A 13,015-nucleotide genomic window follows, 5' to 3' on the forward strand; every position below is an offset into this window, starting at 1 on the left:
TATTCTCCTGATAAAAACACTCTCAAAATCATACATATGTATATATATTGAAAAGTGTTTATTCCTACAGTTTGCTCAGACTCCCACACACGCAGTGGCTTAATCACCATTCTTTTTAAACAGATCATATTTAAAAACAGAATCACAAAATGAATTCCAACTTTCAATTCTTCCAGGAAGAACTATATCGATATTACCCGATTTAAAAATATTCAGCAATATTAAGTTCACGGGGAGATCAGTTTTATAAATTCTGTTTAACTAGATTACACATTACCCATTCAAACAATCATAACCATGCTGAAACAATATAGCAACAGTATAGGAAATGTTTTAAAAAAATGCAACACAGATAAAAAAATATGAAAATAATTACTCTCAATGTAAGTGTTGAGTAATTAATACTTAGGCAGACTGTCACTCTCAATGCAAATGTATTTCAACGCCACTCCAGAAATGGCATTTATTTTAGCTCCTTTCCTGAAATTGCACACAATCTGTTATTAAGATTTCAATAAATTCTAGAAGTAAAGAAGTTAAGACCACTCGATTCTTTCACATGGTTAATCTGCCATGCTGTGATGGATTAACAAAAGTAATGTGAAAGTATTAGGTGGTCTTTAACTTCTTTCGAGATATAATGAAGCATTATATCTCAGAACTAAGAGGTTGGCATTGAAAATTCCTAATGAATAAGTTGGCCAAGCATGCCTTAATAAGTCTAGTGATCATGATTTAAAAGTTTGTGTCAGATGTCTTTACCAGGATTATGTTATGTTTCTGATAGGCCATGTTATTGTCCCAGTTGTAAATTGGAGATGTCAGTGTATTATCTTCTTTATGTTGTTCCTTTTTCAGATCATGGAGGTAGACTTGAAGGGCATGGACAAAATCGTGATCCGAAATGGTGACTGTGTGAAGGCTAACCTGCTGTACATGTTCACAGCTGACACAGACGTGGCTGACGTCCCATTCATCTTCTCCACTGGCAACAGCATGTACATCACCATGCAGACACGTGGCTACCAAGTCGGGAAAGGATTCAGATTCACATACAGACAAGGTGGGTTTCAGAATGACTTACAGACACGGTGGGTTCAGATTCACATACAGACAAGGAGGGTTCAGATTCACATACAGACATGGTGTGTTCAGATTCACATACAGACAAGGTGGGTTCAGATTCACATACAGACAAGGAGGGTTCAGATTCAGATACAGACAAGGAGGGTTCAGATTCGCAGACAGACAAGGTGGGCTCAGATTCACATAAAGACAAGGGAGGGTTCAGATTCACAGACAGACAAGGTGTGTTCACATTCACATACAGACAAGGTGTGTTCAGATTCACATACAGACCAGGAGGGTTCAGTTTCACATACAGACAAGGAGGGTTCAGCTTCACATACAGACAAGGAGAGTTCTGGTTCACATACATACAAGATGGTTCAGATTTGCAGACAGACAAGGAGGGTTCAGATACACATACAAACAAGGTGTGTTCAGATTCACATACAGATAAGTTGTGTTCAGATTGACACACAGACAAGGTGTGTTCAGATTCACATACAGACCAGGAGGGTTCAGATTCACATACAGACAAGGAGGGTTCAGCTTCACATACATACAAGATGGTTCAGATTTGCAGACAGACAAGGAGGGTTCAGATACACATACAGACAAGGTGTGTTCAGATTCACATACAGATAAGTTGTGTTCAGATTCACATACAGACAAGTTGTGTTCAGATTCACATACAGACACGTTGTGTTCAGATTCACATACAGACATGGTGTGTTAAGATTCACATACAGACATGGTGTGTTCAGATTCACATACAGACAAGGAGGGTTCAGAATTACAGACAGACAAGGAGTGTTCAGATTCACATACAAACAAGGAGGGTTCAGATTCACATACAAACAAGGAGGGTTCAGATTCACATACAAACAAGGTGTGTTCAGATCCACATACAGCTAGGGTGTGTTCAGATTCACATACAGACAAGATGGGTTCAGATTCGCATATAGACAAGGTGTGTTCAGGTTCCTATACAGACAAGATGGGTTCAGATTTGCATAAAGACAAGATGGGTTCAGATTCACACACAGACAAGAATGATTCAGTTTCATATACAGACAATATGGGTTCAGATTCACACACAGACAAGAATGATTCAGTTTCATATACAGACGAGGTAGGTTCAGATTCAGATTCACATACAGACAAGATGGTCCAGATTCACATTTAGACAAGGTGTGTTCACATTCACATACAGACATGGTGTGTTCAGATTCACATACAGACAAGGTGTGTTCAGATTTACAGACAGACAAGGAGGGTTCAGATTCACATACAAACAAGGAGGGTTCAGATTCATATACAGAGAAGGTATGTTCAGATTCACATACAGACCAGGAGGGTTCAGATTCACATACAGAGCGGGTGTGTTTAGATTCACATACAGACAAGGTGGGTTCAGATTCACATACAGACAAGGTGGGTTCAGATTTACATACAGACAAGGAGGGTTGAGATTCACAAACAAACAAGGAGGGTTCAGATTCACATACAAACAAGGAGGGTTCAGATTCACATACAAACAAGGTGTCTTTAGATTCACATACAGCTAGGGTGTGTTCAGATTCACATACAAACAAGATGGGTTCAGATTCGCATTTAGACAAGATCGGTTCAGATTCAGATACAGACAAGGAGGGTAAAGATTCACATATAAACAAGGTGTGTTCAGATTCACATACAACTAGGGTGTGTTCAGATTCATATACAGACAAGATGGGTTCAGATTCGCATACAGACAAGATGAGTTCAGATTCACATACAGACAAGATGGTCCGGATTCACATTCAGACAAGGTGGGCTCAGATTCAGATTGTGACAAGGTGGGTTTCAGATTAACATTCATACGCGTACAAAGGTGGGTTTAGAGTCACTTTGTTACTCCTTTGAGAAAGTGTTCTAAGTTTTTGATTCAATGACACAAGACATATCAAATGTCATCTGATATCTCAATGCATCGTAACAATCATTAATGCTTTTCAGGATGTGACATGCTGCTGACTTCCATGAAAGGCAGACTCTTCTCACCTGGCTATGCCCTTAATGGTAACACTGCCATGAACTACCCCAATGACATCTCATGTAACTTCAGAGTGAATGTGCCTGGCAAACCCAGTATCACACTCATCAACAGAGGATTCAAGACACAGACAAGTGAAGATGTAGTGACTGTAAGATTTGTTTTGTGCAATATCCTGAATTGGAGAAGTCCTCAAATACATCATTCTTTATACAGTCACCCATACCATGATGATGAATACCTGCACCTATTTGTTTGTCCTGCTTGGGAAGTAATGTCACAATTTCCATCTTCTTTTATATAACTTCACAAAGTCTCCCAAACATGCATGTTATTTGCCAGTTTGACTATTTCAAGTGTCATTACAAATAAAAATGCATCTCTTCAGCAAATGGGTCCAGGATACATTTAGTGGATGTAAATAATTTACATTGCAAACCCTGGGTATGCAAGAAAGAATTTTTACTTATCCTGCATTACTCCTTAATGCATATTACTGATTGTTACTGCTTGTTCTTGACAGAGAAAAGAGCTGTGTGAAGGTCTTTGCTTGAAGAAGTTGTTCCAACTAGCTGAGAGGCCAACCCTATCACGCAGCTCCCACGTGACCAAAGGAATTGATGTCACGGATCCGCACATTATTCTTGTCACTTGCTGAGACCTGTTTTTGATCTGTAGCATAAACCTTCACCAAACCCTTATGTGTTTTGCTTCTTGAGTTAATGTTCATTGTGCTTGTGTTGTGCACACGGTTTGTATCTTGTGAAACATTGTATGTTTTAACATGTACATAACTTTTGTACACCTGCTGGTGTTTTCTTAAGAAAGAAAACTATGGTAAACCCAGGTGTCTTGTTGTTTCAAGTAGCCATCTTGAATATTTTACCTGGCCAGTTATTTACTGGCTTGCGTTCTATATTCTTTTTACTTTGTACCCCACCATTGGCGTACCCTCACAAGTATTTTGTCTTTGTTTTGTATGTTGTCTTACGTTTGTCGTAATAATTGTTTTATTGGCCCACGCAGTGGGATAAACAAATTATAGCATACATAATCAGGAGGGTACGCATTGTGATTTTACACTGCTTCATTGCAGATATTGTGCCCTCATGCTCAAAGTGCCGGCGTAATATGTCGGCGTGGGATCCCCACCCCCTGTGCCTTAATTGTACATCTAAATGTCCCCAGGGTCATAGATGTACAGACTGTCTCCGCTTTCCCCCAGAGCTTTCAGACGGTACCTCCGTAAGTCCAGGAAACGAAGAACTCAACAGGCCAGGAAAACACCAGCGCCAAAAGTCTGACTTATCCGAGTATTCGCCCACAACCAGATCGGATATCTCGGACGACAACTCCCCGACCCCCATTTCTACCATGATGTCGGGCCTCATGGTCTCAGTATATACCTTGAGCTCCCCGACGACCACTACTGCGTCTATCTTAATGGCGCCTATCGAGTGCACTGGACAGACGCATGGCGCCCAACAGGCACCCCGCTTATGGCCCAGACGCCTATGATGGACGTCCCTCTCCTCTAGTAGATCCAGTACTTGCGAGCCATGCAACAGACGCAGATGCCTATTACCCAACTGGGTCATCGTTCACAAAACCGGACCAGTCGTAACTCTTATTGGCAATGTTACAGTTCCTACTCAGAGTGAGTGAGTGAGTTAAGATTTAACGTCACATCAGCCTTATTTCAGCCATATCGTCCTACTCAGAACTCAGACACACCACTGGTCTGTCAACCACAGGGTTCAAAGGGGATTTGCAGTGTGTGGAGCTTGAACTAGTCCACTCAGCATACGGGGTTACAGTTTACTGCGCGGGACGACATACATGTCACATGTCAAGAACTACAACTGTAAACATCGTCGACTGTAATCAGGTCAACTGACCTTATGGGATCCGTGCAGTGTATTTGTACAGACTGGCATGCATGATTGCTTATGCGTAACACTGCAACCGCCTCCTAAACTCAGCGGAGGACTTGACCTACAGAGTAAGGCTCCAACTGCACCCAGTTCAGATGTTCCATCGTCCTCCTGGATCATCTCAAGCAGCATCTCCGGTGGTGGACGGTGGAATCGAATGTCTTAGGTGACGTCTCCTTGACAGGGCTTACGACCTCTCTGCGCCATTTCATAGAAGCGCCCCAGCAGTGGGCACACACCTAGAGGGACAGGTCGCCTCGGGGCTGTGGTCGCTGATCAGTGCCTATGGCACGTCAACAAACCTCGAACTGGAGGCACTTACCTTGGCCATCGCTCACTGGAAGCAGGCCATCAGACACGACCATGGACAACATTACAGTCGTATGTTGCCTACTGAACCAAGGAGTGACTAATTCGACCTCGCTCCTTCAACAGACAATCAAGCTTTACTAAGACGCCTTCGCTCTTGTTTGCCGAGACCACGGTCTCCCCAACATAGACCTATTCGCCACCAGCCAGAACTACCAGATCCCGACCTAAATATCTCCCGGATCCACTGGCTTGGGCAGTCGACGCTTTCAGCATCCGCGGGGAAGGACTAAAAGCATACGCTTTTCCACCACCCGTACTCCTTCCCAAAGTCGTCCAGAAGAGCAGATCGACACAGAACCTCGATCTGACTTTGGTCACGCCCTGGTGGCCAGCCAGGGCTTGGTTTGTCGACCACAGAGAGCTGTCTAACACGATCGACAAGCCACTTCCAGATTGGCCAAATCTGCTGATCCACCCTCACAGCAGACAGCCACACCCAGGAGCAGACAAGTTATGTCTTCACGTCTGATCCATTTGCAGGGAGCATTGAATGCCAAGTCATCTTGGCCAGATCGGCTTGGGCCATCACGATGGCACATCGCCCAACCACCAGGAGCCTCTATGATGAATAGTGGCAATTCATTGAGAGCTTTTGCAGGTGCAAGCAACAAGACCCCACATCTGCATCGCCTCAATTCCTGGCCGAGTTCATGCTCCATCTGTGTCACAAGTGTATGCTCAAGGGCAGTACCATCATGACCTACCTCGTGGCGCTCAACTCCGTCCTGGCAGTTCCGGAAGATCGGTGCATGACGTAATCCCTGAACTTCAGGCTCTGCTCTGCTCATTCAGGCTGGAAGACCAAAAGGCGAAATCTCTTACACCAGTTTGGGGCTTGAATGTCATTCACACCTCGCTGAAAACGCGCCCTTCGAGCCACTCGAAGCGACATCATCCTACTCTTCCTACTGGCGCTCACCACAGCAGCCTGTGTCAGTGAGCTACACGCCTTGGACGTCACGGGCGTCCGCATTGAGCATGGAGCACACAGAGACGTGCATCTTGGACTGTGCTGGGACTGCTTCGCCAAAAATCAATTCCCATGGGAGCCAGATAGATCGTTCCTCATTCCTCCCCTATCTTCGATTGTGGGCGCGGAAGATGAACTAGAGCTCCGTCTATATCCGGTTAGTGCCCTGTTGCTATATCAGACGATCCATATAGCCGTAACACGATCGACCTCTGGCTACAAGCCTTCATTCTCCAGGCCTACGAGGCAGCGGGATTGGACCCCCAGGCTCCAACAACCCACATGAGACCCGGGTGATCCCCTCCACCTTGGCACTACACAGCAACTGAACTCTACTTGCCATCATGGAGAGGTGTTCTGGCGATCAAACACATTCGTCACCAGTCACCTTATGCGAGATGTCACATTGGAGAATATGCTAGGCACGCACAACTTGGTCCTTTAGTAGTGCCCAACAGGCTGCTCTACTAGACGTCACTGACCTCGCCTCCAAGTCCAGAGCCAGCTTTTCGACCTCCCCTGGCGTAAGCCCTGGACTAGAAGGTTCATGCCCCACTTGCATACGGCTCGGTACTCCAGTCTCGACGTAACCGAGAGTTATTGTCAGGCTGCGCAGTACCAGGACACAACGCATACCTGACTCTTCCCTTCCATGTGATCGGCATCCAGGCCGACCATACAGCTGAAGACAGGCTGAGGGAAACTGAGTTTCCTATACATGGAGTGGTCTCCTGATGCCGAACACACAGCCGAAGACGGGCTGAGGGAATTGGAGGTTCCCATACATGCAGTGGTCACCCGAAGCCGACCACACAGCCAAGGATTGGCTAAGGAACAGAGTCTGGAAATAAAAGATGAAAGTCAACATCTGAAGGTATGCCCACCTCCGGCTCTGTCCGATAAAGATGCATTAAGGAGTAATGCAGGATAAGTAAAAAATCGAGTAAAGTCCAAGATATTTTTTATATTTGTTAACTTATCCTGCATTACTGTGTCTAAAGGGACCCACCCATTGCAGATCTACCTCCCCACGATGCCTTCCGAAGTCCGGACTCCAGTGTAATGTGAGGATCCATGACGTCACTTCCTTTGGTCACGTTGGAGCTGCGTGATAGGGTTGGCCTCTCAGTTAGTTGGAACAACTTCTTCAAGCAAAGACCTTCACACAGCTCTTTCCTCTGTCAAGAACAAGCAGTAACAATCAGTAATATGCATTAAGGAGTAATGCAGGATAAGTATACAAATATAAAAAACATCTAGGATTTTACTTTGAATCATTAAAACAAACAAAAATTATAGATTACATGCTACATATAACAGACATTTCAGCTCTCGAAAGAATTACACACTCAGTTCAGAGTAGTGGAAATGATTGATTTTCTTTCTAATATTGAAAACGTCAAATTCTTCTAAATCATGTTCATGCCTTGGTACCTGAATATTTATACAAAGAGTCCCTATGACTAAAAAATAGGTAAATTTCTGGCGATGTATATTATCATAGCATTGATATATGATACACTAGGTAATCAGAACTGTTTTGTAGATAGGAAATGATGTCATCGTCTTTTATTACTGAGACTTAACCAATAACTTTCTACAGAATGTTTCTTTCACATTGTGAGTGTAATTAGATCCTCCGTCATTAAATGTTGCCTCATGTGTGTATTTGTTACTGAGGTGCTGTGGAATGTTACCGGTATTCAAATTAAGAATGAAAAGCAAGGGCCGGGGTTCATGTGAGTAATCTGATGTTAAAAGGTACAGGTTTGGGGGTCCCTAGATTCCAATACAATAGGGGCACACAACAAGGACCCCTAGACCCAACTTTATTTTGACTGCAGGTTACTAAGTTATCCTGTTTTTGTTGTACAGGTCCATTATGGAGGTGCTAGCCCAGATGTTCTCTCTGGGGACATTGTTGTGCAAAGCAGATCAAACAATGGAGAATTCAATGTCACCTTCAAAACTAATGCCATTAGAAGAGAGAAGGGATTTCTGTTCGAATATTCAATAGGTAAGAAACAGAACCTTTGGTTATTTTCACTCAAATCTTGTAAAACAGAAAATTGTGCATTGTCCGTGCATCCTAATTAATGTCATACCCCTGGGTATATATACTCTCAACACTTTCCTGTTTATCCATAACAGTTCATCAGTGTTATACACTATCTACAGGAGTAGATATGATTTGATGAAGTTTTTGTTTTTACAACTGAATTATTGTAAAACATTCATTAATCAATGTGCCAGAGTTGTGATCAACATTCACATTCATATGTATTAGTATTGATCTACTCAAGAAAATATGGTAATTGTTGACACATAATCCTTGTTTACGAAGTTATTTTTTCACAACTTGTTACAAACATGAGATTTTATTTCCAGACTGCCCCAACCCTAACTTCAATGAAAACACAGTTTTGACACCATCAAACGCAAACTGGCAGTTTATGTCCGAGTTTGTGGTGACGTGCAAGGATGGTTACAGGTTTGCCTCACAAGAGTACCAGGACAAAAGCAAGGCTCCTTCCTTTGAAAGCTTCTCTGTTGCAAGCATGAAATGCATGTATGGAGGAAAGTGGGACCGTGATACCACTCCAAGCTGTCAGCGTAAGTATAGGTGACTGAGTAACAAGGGTATTGCAAACTATACCAGACTATCGGAATTCAATCCATTTAAAACAGACTTACATCAGACTTCTTTAAGTGGCATTTAGAAGTTCTTGTGATGAAGTAAGACAAGTTCTATGGATGAACAACTTCTTTATTACAATTAGTGCAACATTTCGGTGTCGATCCTAACACCTTTATCAAGCCAGCATCACTTGCTTGATAAAGGTGCTAGGATCTACACCGAAACGTCGCATTAATTGTAATAAAGAAGTTGTTCATCCATAGAACTTGTCTTACTGCAGACTTACATCAGAGCTTTTTTCTCACTATGAAAGAACTTTTGGGTTTTCTTGAATATTGTGGACATAATATGTGACTCAACAGAATTATGTCAGGTTGAATATGACATTTTCTATGTTGTTATTTCAGCCAAGTACTGTGGTTCTGCACCTCTCGTGAATAATGCTTACGTCAGCTCCTCAACTGGCCAGAGCAGCAGCGTTGGTGGGAGTGTCACCTATTCCTGTTATCCTGGGTTCACTCTCTCAAACTCTGCTACCATCAGCTGTCGTAATGATGGCACCTGGGGGCCGACCCCCACCTGCACAAGTGAGTCACCAGCAGCCAATGTAACATGGGTACATGTGTGTGAGTCAGTGAGTTGGGTTCAACACCGCTGTGAACATCATTTTGTTATGATATGGTGTGTCAGCTGAATGTGAGACGTAAGCAAGCATGCAGGTATGCTGATATGCTGCTAAAACACCATGGATCATAACCACAATGAATGCAGCATTCAAATTTTAAACCTGTTATCACAAGATAAAGTTTTAATTCCTCTTTTGTTTTCACTTATACACAGTAAGCACAAACTTTGAACTGCTCTTTTAATATCAGAATAAGTCATTTCATAGGAGTGGAGAGTTTTGATTTAGACCTTAAGACATCAGAAGTGACATTGAATTCTTCAGTAGTTTTTTTGTTTGTTGACACACGGGACCATGTAACAATAAAATAAAAAAAGTTATTGTTACATGGTCCTGTGGTTGACAACACCTCCAGCAATATTCAAGCTAATATCATGGTGGTTTGAAAATAAATGAGATTCCATCTTTGCAATTAAGATACAATGACTTTCATCAACCATTTTTCTCCTCACAACAAGCATAGTCGCCTTTTACAACAAGCATGGGTTGCTGAAGACCTATTCTGACCCAAATCAGTAGAATGATTGAGTATTTCTGAGTTGCTTATATAATCATCCTACATTTTGTGTCTTCCGACAGTTGCCTCATGCAATCCTTTACCTACAAGCTTGAACTTTGGAACCATCACAAAGGTTGAAGGAGACGGCACTGAGTTTGGATCCATCGTGAACTTTATTTGCAATGCAGGCTACCAGATATCAGGAGAGCCCATCCTCTTCTGTACCTCCAGCAGTACTTGGACTGCTTCTGTTCCTTCCTGTATACGTAAGTACAACATGTATTGCAGTCAGAATCTTCTGTACCTCTAGCAGTACTTGGACTGCTAATGTCCCTTCCTGTATACGTAAGCACAACATGTATTGCAGTCATACTCTTCTGTACCTCTAGCAGTACTTGGACTGCTTCTGTTCCTTCCTGTATACGTAAGTACAACATGTATTGCAGTCATACTCTTCTGTACCTCTAGCAGTACTTGGACTGCTAATGTCCCTTCCTGTCTACGTAAGCACAACATGTATTGCAGTCATACTCTTCTGTACCCAGGGGGCCGGAAACCGTCATACGCGCCGGGCATGTCCGATTGGGAATCTCAAATGTCCGGTTTAAAATATTGCTTACCGGACATTTAAATTTTTCTGTTCGGATCGACATTTTAAAAAGTATTGTCCGGACATTCTAAAATTTTGACCGGACATGATCAACAGTTAGGACTGAGCAGTTTCTGTCTGCAGTTGTAACACATTGAAGATTATCTACACTGACAAGCTTTGTTTGTTTTGATTGCTGTAAATACATCGTACCTACATGATAGTCCAATCGGTCAATCACTTTAATAGGCAATAAACTGAGTTGACACTGATTAATCAAGGATTAATTACTGAGAAACATCTTGTTAATTTGAGTAAAATGTGTTTACAACTGTACATAAATACCTTGCATCATCGATGTACCTCATTATCCTCACAACGCTACGATACGTAACCTCAGACAAGAAGCGAAAGCGTGACGACAGCCAGTCGACCGATGCAGATCAGTCGAGCGGATCTGCCAAACCCTTAAAGTCTAGACGATCATTTTGTAAGTCGTGGCTAACGACTTTCACTTGGTTGACATACAATGAGGATTTGCAGATTTTATTGTTCTCAGTAGCTAGTCGTATATTGAATCTTCATTGACTGCCATTTTGCTTTCTGTGACGATTGATATCAATTTTTTTTATGGTCAATAATTAAGTAAAGATGAGTATTTGTGATATTATAAAATAATCTTTAGTTTAAAAAAAAACTTTTCCCGTGAGGTCACGTGATAACCAAATATGGGATAATAGTCTCGATCCAAATGTTACAACGCGTACACTTGAGCAGACTCATGAATATAACTCATGAATATTAATTAGACCGTTCACTACTTTAACAGATCGTTATTATAACAGAAACAAAAGTATGTTTTCCATGTACATCTAAAATGATTTTATTTGTTATTAATTGCCCGGTGAATTAAAGAATTTAAATTGAAACAATTCATAATTCATCATATTATGAATACGTAACAACTTGTAATGTGTGTGAAAAGTCGTACTAAAATACGCTATTTAAAGGGGGCATGGCCTAAATGCAAATGTCCGATTGGGATTTTAAATTTTCCGGACCCCTGTCTGTACCTCTAACAGTACTTGGACTGCTTATGTCCCTTCCTGTATATGTAAGTACAACATGTATTGCAGTCATATTCTTCTATACCTCTAGCAGTACTTGGACTGCTAATGTCCCTTCCTGTATACGTAAGTACAACATGTATTGCAGTCATACTCTTCTGTACCTCTGCTTCTGTTCCTTCCTGTATTCGTAAGTACTACATGTATTGCAATCACACTCTTCTGTACCTCCAGCAGTACTTGGACTGCTTCTGTTCCTTCCTGTATACGTAAGTACAACATGTATTGCAGTCATACTCTTCTGTACCTCTAGCAGTACTTGGACTGCTAATGTCCCTTCCTGTATACTTAAGTACAACTTAAAATGCAGTCATACTCTTCTGTACCTCTGCTTCTGTTCCTTCCTGTATTCGTAAGTACAACATGTATTGCAGTCATACTCTTCTGTACCTCCAGCAGTACTTGGACTGCTTATGTGTCTTGCTGTATACGTAAGCACAACATGCATTGCAGTCATACTCTTCTGTACCTCTAGCAGTACTTGGACTGCTTATGTCCCTTCCTGTATATGTAAGTACAACATGTATTGCAGTCATATTCTTCTATACCTCTAGCAGTACTTGGACTGCTAATGTCCCTTCCTGTATACGTAAGTACAACATGTATTGCAGTCATACTCTTCTGTACCTCAAGCAGTACTTGGACTGCTAATGTCCCTTCCTGTATACGTAAATACAACATGTATTGCAGTCATACTCTTCTGTACCTCCAGCAGTACTTAGACTGCTTCTGTTCCTTCCTGTATACTTAAGTACAACTTAAAATGCAGTCAGAATCTTCTGTACCTCCAGCAGTACTTTGACTGATTATGTCCCTTCCTGTATACGAAAGTACAACTTAAAATGCAGTCATGCTCTTCTGTACCTCTGCTTCTGTTCCTTCCTGTATACGTAAATAAAACATGTATTGCAGTCATACTCTTCTGTACCTCAAGCAGTACTTGGTCTGATTATGTCCCTTCCTGTATACGTAAGCACAACATGTATTGCAGTCATACTCTTCTGTACCTCTAGCAGTACTTGGACTGCTTATGTCCCTTCCTTTTTGTTTGTTTGCTGACTTGGTTGATGTATGTCATCATATCCCAATTGTGTAAATCAA

The 13,015-nt window shown here is 42.0% G+C and overlaps 1 protein-coding gene across 1 annotated transcript in view; it reads left to right on the top strand.

Annotated features, from left to right (window-relative positions):
* The window catches only part of LOC139468275 (uncharacterized), a 235,319-nt gene that overhangs the window by 34,593 nt on the left and 187,711 nt on the right, over positions 1 to 13,015 (top strand). The window contains exons 10-15 of the mRNA XM_071250131.1: positions 859 to 1,063; positions 3,064 to 3,251; positions 8,252 to 8,393; positions 8,765 to 8,989; positions 9,422 to 9,601; positions 10,279 to 10,464. Of these exons, the coding sequence (XP_071106232.1) occupies positions 859 to 1,063; positions 3,064 to 3,251; positions 8,252 to 8,393; positions 8,765 to 8,989; positions 9,422 to 9,601; positions 10,279 to 10,464 (1,126 nt within the window). The remainder of the gene's footprint in view (positions 1 to 858; positions 1,064 to 3,063; positions 3,252 to 8,251; positions 8,394 to 8,764; positions 8,990 to 9,421; positions 9,602 to 10,278; positions 10,465 to 13,015) is intronic.

The sequence above is a fragment of the Haliotis cracherodii genome, unplaced genomic scaffold (assembly GCF_022045235.1).
Source record: "Haliotis cracherodii isolate W230 unplaced genomic scaffold, xgHalCrac1.p SCAF_2, whole genome shotgun sequence".
NCBI lineage: Eukaryota > Metazoa > Mollusca > Gastropoda > Lepetellida > Haliotidae > Haliotis > Haliotis cracherodii.